At 44.2% G+C, this 14,450-nt stretch overlaps 1 protein-coding gene and 1 pseudogene across 3 annotated transcripts in view; both read left to right on the top strand.

Moving 5' to 3' along the window:
* Frmpd2 (FERM and PDZ domain containing 2) overlaps positions 1–14,450 on the top strand; it is a 113,065-nt gene that overhangs the window by 87,597 nt on the left and 11,018 nt on the right. For all 3 annotated transcript variants that reach the window (XM_070020782.1, XM_070020783.1, XM_070020781.1), the window contains exons 23-27: positions 4,067–4,160; positions 5,060–5,145; positions 7,136–7,283; positions 9,408–9,622; positions 12,958–13,056. In XM_070020782.1, the coding sequence (XP_069876883.1) occupies positions 4,067–4,160; positions 5,060–5,145; positions 7,136–7,283; positions 9,408–9,622; positions 12,958–13,056 (642 nt within the window). The remainder of the gene's footprint in view (positions 1–4,066; positions 4,161–5,059; positions 5,146–7,135; positions 7,284–9,407; positions 9,623–12,957; positions 13,057–14,450) is intronic.
* Positions 11,414–12,176, top strand: LOC138825813 (zinc finger CCHC domain-containing protein 17 pseudogene; annotated as a pseudogene).

The following is a 14,450-nucleotide window of genomic DNA, read 5'->3' as shown; positions in this document are numbered from 1 at the left end:
GGAGAATGGGGGAAGAGGTTGGGAAGTACTGTACTTTTCATTGAGCATTAGAAAAATACCCATTCCCTTGAGACATTGGAAGAAGCCTGGATTTCAGGGATGGCATTGTGGAATTCAGTTGATTGGAAAGAGAAGAGAATCTCGCAACAGGCAAGGAAATGTCAAGGCCAATGGAAACTTCCCAAACAAGCCCAAGACATAGGAGGACTGGGGTATGGGTGGTATTTTTTTCAATTGCCAGTCCTAGGGCTTGAACTCAGGGGCTAGGTTGTCCCTGAGCTTTTTTGCTCAAGGCTAGCACTCTACAACTTGAACTACAGCTCCACTTCTGGCTTTTTTGGTAGTTAATTGGGTATAAGAGTCTCATTAGGGGCTGGGAAGGTGGCTCAGTGGTAGAAGCTTGCCTTGCATGCATGGGGCCCTGGGTTCGATTCCTCAGCACCACATAAGCAAAACGGAAAAAAAAAGCCAGAAGTGGTGCTGTGGCTCAAGTGGTAGAGCGCTAGCCTTGAGCTAAAGAGCTGAGGGACAGTGCCCAGGCCCAGAGTTCAGGCCCCACAACCGGACTCCCCCCCATAAAAAAGGAGTCTCATTAGTTTTCTGCCCAGGTTGGCTTTGACCCATGATCTCAGCCTCCAGAGTAGCTAGGATTACAGGTGTAAGCCACTGGCACCTGGCTAATTATTTGCTTTTATATGTAATAATACCATGTGCTGACAAGAGCAGAAGGCCTTATTGTCAAGAGCAGAAGGCACTAGTCAGGCAGGGGGCAAAGAACCCATCAAAGAAGGCAAGACTGGTTCACATCTGCAGCTGATTCATAGTTCACCCTTTTCCTAATGGTAGTCACATTGAAGTTTTGCATCAGGATCCCTGATGGCAGGACGATTAGCGTTCACTAAACTTAGCTGATGACTTTAAGCATCAAGAAATGAGGCTTATAAAGCTGGGTGCCAGTGGCTCATGCTTATAGTCCTAGCTTCTCAGGAGGCTGAGGTTTGATGGTTGAGGAATCAAACTAGTATAGACAGAAAATTCCAAGAGACTCATCTCCAATTAACCAGCAAAAGTCAGGAACTGCAGGTGTAGCTCAAGTGGCAGAATGCCAGCCTTCGTTGAAAAAGCCACGTGAGAGTGAGAGGCCCTGAGCTCAATCCTCAGCACTGGCATCAAAATAAAGAAAAAAGGAAAGAAAAATAAATAAGGCTTGTGAGTACTTAAGGGGTGAGCAAGCTAGGAACAAGATGGACAATTTATTTTTAGAGTAATAGCTATCAGACACCATAGCTATTTCTCATTGGAAAAACTTGTTATTCATATATATATATATATATATGTCACTGATTTCCTCTTACCATATATATATCCATATATATATATTACCATATATATATAACCATATATATATATATATATATATATGGTAAGAGGAAATCAGTGACTTTTTGGCTGGCATAAAACTTTGATTCTTTGGAAAAATTTAATTTCAGAAATGATTATTGAAACATTTCATTCAAATATGGATGGCCATCAAATAAATGAAAGACATTCAGATCCATAGGAATACAAATTAAATGAAAAGGAAACTATCAGCTTGGCCAAATATAGCTGTGGGATGCAGAAAAAGGCTACTGTCACACGAAGCTGGGGGAAATGTGAGTAATTAATTATATGCAGATTGCACACTGGGATGCAATCTGGCGAAGTCTGTTATAATGACAAATGCACATAGCCTTGGGCTCCTAGAAACAGAAATAAGAATCCCATTAACCAAGGCTGAATATGGGAAGATGTGTAATGCAGTGTTGCTTATAGTGTTGAATACATGGCAAAAAAATGAATACAGACCAGATGAGGAAAAGCTGTGGCACAAGTATTTCATAGATATCAAACTGCTGCCATTAGATGAATCATGCTAGCCACTGGTGGTCCATGTCTGTAATTCTATCTACTCAGGAAGCTGCATTCTGAGGATGGAGGTTCCAAGCCAGTCCAGGAAAGTCCATGAGACTCTTATCTCTAATTAACCAGCAAAAAGAACAGAAGCGGAGCTGTGTTTCAAGGAGTAGATGTCAGCCATGAGTGTAAAAGCTAAAGGACAGCACCCAAAACCTGAGTTAGCCCCAGTTCCAATATAAGAAACCAAAACCAAAACCAAAACCAAATCAGTGCTAGTTTTTGCTGCCTACAAAGATGTCAATGAAGAATACATTGAGCAAGAAAGTAAGATGATGCAAACTGTGCCTATGAGCCCTTATTTTGTGCAACACATGATCTAGTTGAGTATTTATAGTTTTTACTAAGAAACGACGTCTACCAATAGCTGGGTGCTGGTGCCTTTTAGCTACTTGGAAGGCTGGGATTGTGGATTGAGGCCATTTCAATCAATAGCTGGATTTGGTATTATATAGCTGTCATCCCAGCTATTTGGGAAGCATCAATAGACAGAGTGTAGTCTGGGTTGGCATACACGTAAGACCTTTTTCAAAAAAGAATCAAGACAAAAGGGCTCAAGCAGGAGAGTGACAGGCCCTGAGTTAAACACTGAATGCCATTGAAAACAAGAAAAGAAATCAGAGTCACCAAATCATGGTCTGAAATGAAGATTACTGTTTGACTGAATAGGGAGAACCGCATCACGCTTGTGCAAGGTCAGTAAGTTTTATAAACAAGAGCAGAAGACAGGCAGGGGTCAAGGAGCCTGCAGCCCATCGGCAAGACACCTGCAGCTGGTTCATAGTTTACCCTTTCTTGCACATTGAAATTTTGCATCGGCAATGCCTGATGTCTAGTTTCAGAGGAATCTTGGGTTAAAACATTCCATCAGGCCTTTATGGTTTTTGTTAGCCAGCTTTTCATCAGTGTAACAAATACCTGAAATACTCATAAACGAAGATTTATTATGACTCCTTGTTTTAGAGGTTTCGATCTGTGATAGGTTTGGCCCAGTGGATTTGGGTCTGAGATGGCACATCTTGATGGGATCACATGGTGGAGCAAAGCTGCCTACGTCACAATCTTTTCCAAGGGAGGGGGAGGGAGGGCATCACAGTCCCCGTGAGGACAGTGACCTGAAGACCTTCCAGGAGGCCCTACCTCTTAAGGGTTTCACCACCTTCCAATAGCACCAAGCTGGGAATCAGATTTTTCACATACTGGGGGTCATTCAAGCTCCAAATTACAGCAACAAAGGTCATTCAGCTGTCTGGCTTGAGTGTCCTTTTTGTTGTTGTTCAGTATGAAGTCAGGACTTTGTGTATGTGCTCTAACACTTGAGCTATGCCCCAGACTTCCCTTCTTTTTTGAGAGAGAAAAATCTAGCTACCCAAGCTGGCCTCAAACTTGTGATCCTCTTGATTCTGCCTCCTGAGTAACTGGAGTTACAGGTATGTATTTTCACACACAGGCTTTGGGTGTCCATCTTGAAGCAGAGTCAGATTTCCTTTGAACCATTTCCATATGATTATATGAGCCTGGAGAAAGATAAAGATAGATAGAGGCAGATAGAGGTAGACAGACAGGTAGGTAGACAGGCATAGATAGATTCCCAGCTATTACCAGTTATCACTGTGCTGCTTACAGTGAGTTTGGGAGATGGAGGCAACTGTGTAGGAATGATATAATTTCATTGATTAAAAATTTGTCTAAATAAGTGAAAAGATAAAACAAGTTAGATCTTGATCTCACCTGATGGATAAGATGCCTAACTGATCCATTGCTAACTTAAGAGAATACTATATAGTTTAATTCTATTTTTGGTATCCACAAACACAGGTAAATCCACTATGTCAGTTGCTACCTTTTACAAGTTTTGTACATTCTATATGACTAGTTATTGAGTGCCTGCAGTTGGGCCAATGATAGACTGGGGCTAAGTCTCAGCTTCTATTCCTGTGCTCTCTGAAGGATCTAACCTTATTGCTCAATGGAAAGGGTAGTCTACAAAGGTGGATATAGAAGATAGTGCTGAACAGAGATGAGATTGTGGCATGGATGGCAGGCAGGAGGATGGTAGGCTCCCTTCCTCAGAAGAGGTAGGTGATAAATTTTCCTTTGTGTTTTACAGGGCGGCATTAACACAAGTGTGCTATATGGAGGAATCTATGTGAAATCCATCACTCCTGGAGGCCCAGCTGCCAAAGAAGGACAGATCCTACAGGGTGAGGGATGGAAGCTGTTGGGAGCTCTCCCTGCTTTCTGACAGATAGATAGATAGATAGATAGATAGATAGATAGATAGATAGATAGATAGATAGATAGATAGATAGATAGATAGATAGAAAGAAAGATAGAAAAATAGATAGATAGATAGCCGTGCCCATTCTGGCCTCCCAAGCCATTGCATCTCCAGAGCAAGGAAGGGATTTCACCTGCCCTACCCATTTGATAGGTCAGAAGAACTGTAAACTTACTAGCAGCAAATTGGGAAGAAGATGACAGAAAAGATTTAAAAGAAACTTGTTGCTAGCTTTCTTGGGAGACAATACAGCTTATCTCACTTCAGTATAGGGTCTGTGCTATTTGTTGAGATAGGAGTCTTCTTGCTGCCCCTGTATCATGTCTCACGACTCTGAAGGATGGATTTTTATCCTTCTTTAAAAGTGCCAGAACTGAGTCTAAAAAGGCACCTAGAATCTTACTTCCATGTTCCCTTGTATTTAAGTATCCCCAACATCAATCACTACCTTCCTGACCCTTTTGGAAATTAGAAAAAAAAAACCCTGAAGATATAAATATTAGCCCTGAACAACTTGAAAATACTTTCACAAATAGTTTTACAGGAAAGCAGGAGGAAAGATGAGGTCAAGCAGAGCTGGCTTAGCCATCCTGTGAGCCAATAATAGAAAGGCTTTCATATCATGGATCTCTCATATGTCTTGGAAAGAAGGGCACAAGCGATCAGACCCAGGCAGGCCTCCTGCTGAGCCCAGGCATACCTAGCAGCTTGGCTTCCTGTCCTTTTGTGAGGCTTCCTGGAGGGTCAGACCTGGGGCCTTGCCAGAGAACCCTTCCAGCAATCCCAGAGCCTGGGATATGATATTATCCCTCTCTTTTCCAGGTGACCGTCTCCTGCAGGTGGATGGAGTTAGTCTGTGTGGCCTCACTCATAGGCAGGCTGTGCAATGTCTCAGAGGTCCTGGGCAGGTGAGGATTCCCTTACTGGGACCTTTCCTTCCTCTTAGGAGATTGTGAAGACAACACCAGAAGCTGCAGTTGCCCCTGGGTGGGAAAGAGGAAACTTAATACTTTTTTCTTTGTCTATTTTTTCTCTTTTACTTCTTCCTCTTGGTACCTTTTTTTTTTTAATACAGGGATGTGACACTCACGAGGTAGCAGAAAGAGCTTTCCAAGCAGAAACTTTCATGCTCTATAAACAGCATTGAAAAGCTTATGGTTGCTTGCCTAGATTGAAGAGTCAGACAGCAGAACAGAGGTGATAGAAGGCAGTGGCTTTTTCATCCTGGCTCTGGCTGTGCACCCAGGCCTGCATTAACCCTGCTGACCAGCTTATCCATTTGCTGTCAGGTCCTTTCTCCTTCCAGCTCTCATCCACAATGACCTCCACCTCCCAGTACATGTCACTATCCCACACCCCCTGTTTATACCCACCAGAAGGCATGGGCTTGGCTGTTCTGAGAGGTAGAAATTTAAGGATGTTAAGAGCTAGAGATGTTCATTATGTGTTTTATTCCATGCAGCACTGGGACTGTGATCATGCTGGGTTTTGTCTTCTGCCTCAGTGTAGGAGTTCTGACTGGCTCCAGTGTCCTAAGCCATAAAACTAACATGGCCCTCTCTTGGTAACTGAGGAGCCAGCCAGGAATCAGCTAAGATGCTAAAGACACTTTCAGCAAACTCCCCAGCAGAGTTTTGGTGTTTTTTACACTTCCTTTTTCAAAGCAAGTCTTCTTTTGTCTTAGTGAACTTGATTGACATTTCTTGAGAACAGCTGCAATGTATTAGCATGATCTGTTCATTAGACCTTTATTAATGAAATGGCCAGAAAGGACACTCGGCTGGCATATTGGCATGATGACACATAGGCATCAACACTGTGGGACTGTGGTAGACAACAGTTACAGCAGAGAATAAAGGCAGGGTAAAATCCTCTGAATTTTAGCTTATTATATTTTATTTTTTTTTCTTGTTCTACTAAGGCTTGAACAAAGGGCCTGGGCCACTATACCTTAGCATTCTCATCTTAAAGCTGACATTCTACCACTTGAGCCCTACCTCTACTTGAAGCTTTTTGCTGGTTAACTGGAGATAAGAGTCTCATGGACTTTCCTGCCCAAGCTGGCTTCAAACTTTGATTCCCAGATCTTGGTGTCCTGGGTAGCCAGGATCAGAGATGTGAGCCACCAACACCCAGCAGAAACTTATCATTTCTCTTTGTAGTAATGTCAACCACTTGTTTTTTGATTCACTGGGGTAACAAAGATGTATATTGTTATGGGAAAGAAGGCAGAGAAGTCAAACCAGAAAGAAGGGGAGAGGCTGAGGTCCAGAATATGACCCTGAGTCATGAGATATAGTAGAAGCTTTTAACCCAGAGTGTTCCATGTTCAATTTGCATCTTAGATCAACCCACCAGTAGTCCTAATGGGGGTAGACCAACAAAAATGAACGCAAGGTCCAATAAACCCAGCTAGTGGGAGCTTGCTGCTGTGCAGCCGAGCATGGGCAGTGAGTGGACAGGAAATGGAAAGAGCACTGGAGGAGTTGTTTCTAATAGGGGAACTCACAGGATTACAACCAGTGGGTATTAGGAAGGAGGAAGGTAGAGAGCTAAACCACTCCAAGTATGGCACCTATGGTTTAGTGGATGGGTGGCTCTGTGTCTCAGGGAACAAATGCATATGGATGGATATTTTGGACCAAAGAGGAAGAGGGAAAGGAACAGGGGAGGAAGGTGGGGTTGACACTGAATTTGCTGACACAGAGGAGCACATGTGACTTCTAAGAGCATTGGATATCTAGGTCTGGATCCTACAGAGGCCAGATTGAAGACTTTCATTTGAGATTCAAAGGAAATAGCTTATAGGGAGTATCATAAAATTAAGAAGCAATTTTCTGAGTGAATGGAGTGGTTGACACATGAAATATAAATTGAGTTTGTCCACCATCCTTCTAGGTCGCCAAACTGGTCTTAGAGAGAAGAGGCCCCAGGGTTGCACAGCAATGTTGTTCTGCTAATGAGAGGATGGGTGATGAACATGCGGTGGTTTCCCTGGTAACAGCCCTGCCTGGCAGACCTGCGAGCTGTGTCTCAGTGACAGATGGTGAGAGGAGACAGAATTGAGTGTTACTATTGTCATATCATTGCATGCTGCTTTTGAATTGTCAAATCAAAGCAAAAGGCAGGAAGGTTGCCTTTGGGTTCTCAAAAAAATGTCAGCAGCATTGCTCATGATCATCAGCCAAGATGATGGAATATGTTTCTGGAAAACAAAGGCATTGTCCCAACATGATTGTCAGGCAAAATTCTGCTCCCTGCCCAACCCCCTCCCAAGCCTTTTTCAGTTTTCACATCAGCTGTCTGAATGTTAATGTTTGTGCACAAGTATTAGGGCTAAAATTGTCACAAAAGGGGCATGTTTCCAGAAATAATTGGTTCTACATTTCAACTAACATATTTGGAAACAAATCATCTGAAGGTTGATTAGGTAGGTTGAAAGATGAAGGTCTTATGGGACTCTAGCCTCATATTAGCACCATTTAAAAATGAAAATTTATGACCAGTCTAGAAGGTCATAATTACACATATTCTGGTGGATTATCTCTCTGCATGTCCTTTGTGATTTTGTGTTGTAAATCATGCTTTGGATCTTGGCCATATTTCAGTCTCTTCATAGAGATTTTGTGGTCCTGCTACCAGAGGCATGAGACAAAGTGAATGTAAAGTGACCACAGGGTCAGATGATAGGAAAGGTAGAGGGGAGGGTCCCTGGTCCTTAAAAATAAATTTGTTTCTTCCTCTCATACTCCTTTACCCAACCCAATGGGGGCCTTTGTAAACTTTACTACAAATTGGGCCACAGAGGCTGGTATGGCAATGAGAAAATTAGTCACAGCACAAACCTCATCCAGCCACTTCCATTCTTGCCCCAATGACAGTTTATAAGCCCAAGTTCTGCGATTGACTGCAGGTGAGGAGGTGAAGGCAGTCCAGGGGAGTCCCAGGGGAATTTCTGAACATAAGACTCTTGAAGTATGTAGGACTGTGCTCATCCTTGATAACCTGAAGTTACTGCCTGGTCCTATGTAAAAGAAAAGATAATGGCAACTAAAACATTGCTCAGAGAGTTGGCCATCGTTGTCCTCATGGTCTAATTATGGAAAATTTAGTGCTGAGCATGCTAAAGTACATTTAGAGTTCTCAAGTGCACTGTATATGTGATGCTAGTTTTACTCAATATTAAGAACATGCTGTGTATGTTTAAAATGGGATCTTATATATTGATTGAATGGGCTGCCTATATATGCATTGTCAATAGGGTAGTCACTTATCATGTTCAGTTGTTCAGCATTTGGGACGCGGCAATGGATAAGATATTTTCTAGCGTTTGATGATTTAGCTCAGAAGAACAATGGTAAGCATCTCATTAATACAATTTTCCTATGATTATATGTCAAAATAAATATTATATATTGACAATTCCTAGCAGAATGGTGAACAATAGTTTTTTAGCTTTGCAATGATGTAAAAGCCACATATATTCTATAGAAGTTGTACTATAAACTCTGAGTCTTCATCTTCTACTAGGTTAGTCACATGTGCTGAGGTCAATTGAGCCTGAGCAGTGACAGTAAGAGGTGCAAACGAGACATAGTGTTTGGTAGGATGGATGGATTAAATGCACTTTTTTTTTCTTGTGCAAGTAGAAGACTCAAGGCCTCTTATTCTCACTTGGCTTGCCTGCCCATGCTAGTGCTCTGCCACTTGAATCATGGCTCCAGCATGAGTCTCTTGGGCTTTTCAGCCCCAGCTAGTCTATTGCAAGTCTCAGCCTCCTGAGTAGCTGGGATTACAGGTGTGAGCAAGTGGTGCCCTGTGTCAGTGCACTTTTGATTTACAGCGTTTTAAACTTGTGAGTAGTTTATCAGGATTTAATCCTTTTGTAAGTTGAGATTGATCTCTATTGGGTGAAGTAACATGTAGGATTAAAGTTTATTTTGCCACTTTTCTTTTGCTTTTTAAAAATGTTAAGTGAAAACTTTGAAAGGACCCTGTAACAGCTCATGTTATTTATCCATGGGACAGCACTGATCTCTAATGCAACACGCACATGAAACCTTTAGATTCCATGCAGAAATAATTCATCTCTGTGGCAATTTGCATGTTGAGGCTGGCTGATTATAACCTACTGAAAGTTGGTTTTTCTAATCAACATCCCATAATACAGGTCCTAAGTTTGAAGTCAAACTGAGAAAGAATACCAATGGTTTGGGATTCAGTTTCGTGCATGTGGAGAGAGCGAGCTGTGGCCCCTTCAAGCAGGACCTTGTGAGAATCAAGAGGCTTTTTCCGGGGCAGCCAGCGGAGAAGCATGGGGCTATTGCAGCTGGTGACATTATCCTGGCAGTGAACGGAAGACCCACGGAAGGCCTTGTTTTCCAGGTGTGGGGCCCACAAAGGCGGGAGGTCTGAGTGCAGGCTGATGTCATCTCCCCACAGAATATCTCTGGCTCTTAAAAATCCACATCTGAGGCTTGGACTTGGGTCCCACAGGAAAAGCAATAGGCAGCATGTTCCCATATTTCGTTTTCTCTCTCATTTTTAAAAAGAAAGTCTGACCTCTGGTGAGCCTTGATTCTCAATAGGTTCATTAGTGAAACTGAGTGTGAAATCTGGCTTTTGTTCTGGTGAAGACACACATTTGGGAGGTTGGTGTGAGGCTGGAGGGACTGGAGATGTCCCTTCTGAGCTCTTCTTGATTTCGGTGCTTTAACTTTTGATGCACAAGTGATAGTAACTGTCCTGCCTATGACCAAAAATGTAATTTAAAAAGGAAAGCGAATGGGGCAATGGTGGCTCCTCCTAGCTACTCAGGAGGCTGAGATCTGAGATTACAGTTTGAAGTCAGACCAGGTAGAAAAGTCTATGAGGCTTTTATTTCAAATTAACCACCCAAAAGCTGGAAGTCAACCTGTGGCTCAAGTAGTAGGGTACTAGCCTAAAAAGTTAAGGGACCATGTCTAAGCCCTGAGTTCAAGCCCCAGTATTGACACTCTACCACAAAAAAGGAAAGAGACAGAAGTAGATAGAACAAGATAGTGAACATGGCTTTTCTCAATGCTTGTAGTACAGAATCTCAAACATTAGAGTCTTGGCAGAAATGGAGTTTTGAAGAAGATTTTAATAAAGGTGTGGACAGGTTATTGGGAAGGCAGGGGAGACTGTAGTAGCCTGGGGCCGGTCACAGTAGGCTGCAGCTCACCACCTTTTCAAGCCCAAAGGAAGATGGGAAAAAGAGTTATCAAACCCCAGACACAGAGAGAGGCCCTGAGCTGTAGCATTACCTGAAGGCCAGAGCCATCCTGTGTCAACTTCACGAAAAGGAAGCGAGAAACCCACGATGGCCTCCTTCTCCTCCCTGGCTGTGGTCCCTGCTTGTGCTCCAAGGGGTTCTGTGGTGGATGCCAGATGCACAGAGCAGGATGCTGGAAGGTGAAGTGTAGATATTGGTGACGCTGGGAGAGGGGAGGTCTCTAGAATAGCATGGGCCTGAATGCGAGGTTTTGGCTTTCAAATATCTATCTTCTGGGGACAGGTAGGCAGAGATAGAGAAAATAAGAAACAGAGAGACAGAGCTAGAAAGACAGAGATGGAGGCAGAGAAAGAGGGGGAAAGCAAGGGAGAGATAGAAGAGGAAAGAAGAGAATCCAAGAGACCAGGATCTCTATATCCACCTCCAAGGGCCTGCCCTTAAGAAGGTTCTACCTCCTTAAGTTTCCACATCTCTACAGCATCTTCTGATCCAGGAGCTGCTCTCTGTGCACCATCAGCTGTGGACTTAGCCTTCCACACATGAGCCTTTGGAGATGTACAAGCTACAAGCGAAAGCCATGGAGGTCCTGGAAAGCTGGAGTGGTTGGGACTATGGAACATCCAGACCAGTGGGTCTCAAGAAGGGACGATGCTGCCCTTTGGGCACATAAAATCTAGGGACATTATTATTGTTACAGTTGATGGATGTTGTGGTCATTTGGTGGGCAGAAAACTAGAAAGGATGTTGAATGTACTTCAGTGCACAGGCATACATCATGGAATTATTCGGCCTAAAATGTCAATAGTACTGGAAGGTTAAGAAAGGGATTCTGTGGCTCCAGGACTTGGAGCGGTTGCTGAGTCAGACACCTTGTATTAGCTTTTGCAGAAGAGAAATGGAGGAGCCATAGAACCTTAAGGATGAATTCAGGGAGAGCTGAGCTCATGGAAAACTTGGCTGCGCTCTACATGATTTTTCAAGGAGAGGTTGCTATGGTGACAGACCATGGAGCCTTTATCAAAATCCCTGGATGTGAGAAGCAAGGTCTGGTCCATTGAACTCACATTTCATCCTTTTGACATGTTGATAAGCCCTCTGAAATAGTAGCTGTTGGAGACAAAGTGTGGGTGAAGCTTATTGGCCGAGAGATGAAAAATGATAGGATATAAGTATCTCTTTCCATGAAAGTTGTCAACCAAGTAACTGGGAAAGACCTTGATCCCAGCAATGTTATCACTGAGCAAGAAGAGAGGTGGAAGTAGTCCTTCCAGGATTACACAGGGCAGAAGATCACCCTCGAGGTGGTCCTGAACACTACCTGCAAGAAGTGCAGCTGTAAAGGCTACTTTGCAAAGGACTGTTTCATGCAGCCAGGTAAGACCAGACATGCTCTCATCCCCTGTGAAGAAGAGGGGAAAGAAGCAAACTCCGCAGAATTTGAGAAGCCTGATCCCACAAAGAATTCCTCCAGAAAAAGTAAGAAGGAAAAGAAGAAAAAGAATCATCCAGACAGGAAGGTCATCTGACTCTGATAACCCATCAAAAGACAGCAAGGAATCAAAGAAGAAGGAAGAGGAGAAGGAAGGGGAGAAGGAGGAGGGGGAGGAGCAAGAGGTGCAGGTGAAGGAGGAGGGGGAGGAAAGAAGGAAGAAGCAGCAGCACAAGAAGAAGCACAAGGAGTGAGCTGAAGACACGAGGGAGTGAGGGGAGAATGAGGATCGAGGAGCTCTGTGCTTGGAGCTCTGGTTCCTGGAAAGACCCAGTAAGTGAGAAGGTGGCTTCCCACCCCATTGACTTTTCTCCTGGCAGTGGCTTCTTCAGGCCAAAGGCAACTACTTGAATTGAGTTGTTAAAAAAAAAAAAAAAGAAATTCTGGTTCAGATAGGAAATAGGAGCTGCGAAGGAAGCTCATGTCCTGGGCTGTGAGAAGGTTGCTTGGTTGTGTAGGTTCAGCAGGGTAGAGCAGGGAGCAGGGGAGAGAGCCACCTGGGTGGGGCCAGGTGGGGGGTGGGGAGGAGAGGGAGAGAGGGGGAGGGGTGGGCCAGCACAGATTCTGAGTGCTATGTAGGCCCAGCTAGGAAGGTGATACATCAGAGAAAAGATTTGGCTGTATCTGCTCTTTGGATCACCAGTGGACAGTGTGGAGGGAGGCAGGAGAGAACCCTGCACATGGCAGGCAGCAGAGAGGAGGCCACTGCATCAGCACAGGAGAGAATTTCCCTGGGGCTATGCTCAGCCTTGGCAGGAGGCTGCAGAGCTTGGTAGGGCTGCTCCCAGCCTGTGTGCTCGTGGCTTATGGGAACTTAGGCCCACAGTGATGTTCTCCAAAGTTCTCTGGGGCTAGGACACACACAGATCAAGGCAGTGGAGAAGACAGGCCTCAGGGGGACACTGCAGAACACAGAGGAGGTGTTCCCCATGGCCATCAGCCCCAGATCTGACCCTGGCTTTGGGTTTCTTGTAGGAGGTGCTCCATTTGCTGCGAGGGGCTACACCAGAAGTCACACTGCTCCTCTGCCGGCCCCCTCCAGGCTCACTGCCTGAGATGGAGCAGGGATGGCAGGTAAGATGCACATGTATCTGTGCTCTCTTCACCCGACTGCCATCAAGCCCTTGTTTTCCTGCCTGGTGGTCCTGAGAAGCCCTCTGCTGCTCTTGGGGAGGGTTTAACACCACAAGGAAAACAGCTGGACCACCAAAATCTATTTCTTCCCTGTGCTTCTGCCTATCCAACACTGGGGTTGTCCTGAGGTTTGTATATTTAGACTTTGGTAATGAAAATTCTAGGGCCAGGCTCTTGGGTAGCGTGAACATTAGAGTAGGGGGAAATTGGGAGCAAGGAGAGTTGACACAAACACAGAGCAAAGGAATTTCTAGCAGGGGTTTCATGCTAAGGTATAATGGAATACAGATGTGTGCCCATCCTTCTACAGCACCCAGGAGGCATGTGAAGGCTAGGGAGGTGAGGGCCAGGGCAAAGAAGAGTCACTGGAACTAAGGGAGTTCAAGCTCCTTACATTGGTACTTATATCAGGGCTGTCTCTTCAGAGAAGTAGAACCAATAAAATGTATATGTGTGCTGCGTGTGTATCTCAGTGTGTGTGTGTGTGTGTGTGTGTGTGTGTGTGTGTGTGTGTGTGTGTGTGTGTGTGTGTGTGTGTGTGTGTGTTTATATTGCAAGGAGCCCCTTGGGATAACCTCTTCAGAAGGCAGACATAGAGCTTCCTCTGTTACAGGTCAGGGGAGGGCTGAGCTCACCACAGGCTCTATTACATCAGGAATGTGGATTATGGGATGAAATTGCCCGCCTAATTTTCAGGAAAAGGTAAAATCATGGCTCTCATATAGTTACAGTGTGAGTTCCACTGTATACGTGTCAAATATTTCCCTGAGACAATAACCAAAGAGATATGAAAACTGCTTCAAAGGGATTTCTTAGAGACTTATAGCTCAAAGACCAGGCCCATAGCTAGAATTAGACAGCCCAGAAAGGTATGCCATCCACAGTGCCAATCTTCTACTGGAATACTGTTTGCATTGCTACGGAAGGTTGAGTGATGGTGCTATGTTACAGCAGATCATCAAAATTAAAACCTCTAAGGCCAACAGGGCTGCTAGCTGTGAAGCAAATCAAGTTGTGTCTGAAGAGGAGAGAAAGAGACTAAGGAAGAGCCTTATGCCAGGAAGGGCAGAGAAATCTGTGACAAACAGATAAAGACAAACTTTAAACATTGTTTTACTAGAAAGTGGGATTCTCCCTCCTTCTCCTTCTCTTCCTCCTCCTTCCCTTTCTCTTTCTCATTCTCCTCGGCCTTCTTCATTTAAAAGTTTTTTTTACTTTCATGTGTATGTGTTCCAGTACCAGGGCTTGAACTTAGGGCCTGAGTGCTATCCCTTAGCTTTTTCTACTCAAGCCAAAGCTCTACTTCCTATCTTTTGGTAGTTAATTGGAGATAA

This window comes from Dipodomys merriami, unplaced genomic scaffold (genome assembly GCF_024711535.1).
Source record: "Dipodomys merriami isolate MVZ:Mamm:240054 unplaced genomic scaffold, mDipMer1.0.p SCAF_14, whole genome shotgun sequence".
Lineage (NCBI taxonomy): Eukaryota > Metazoa > Chordata > Mammalia > Rodentia > Heteromyidae > Dipodomys > Dipodomys merriami.
The sequence above is the reverse complement of the archived record's forward strand: the minus strand, read 5'-3'. Positions and strand labels throughout refer to the sequence as shown.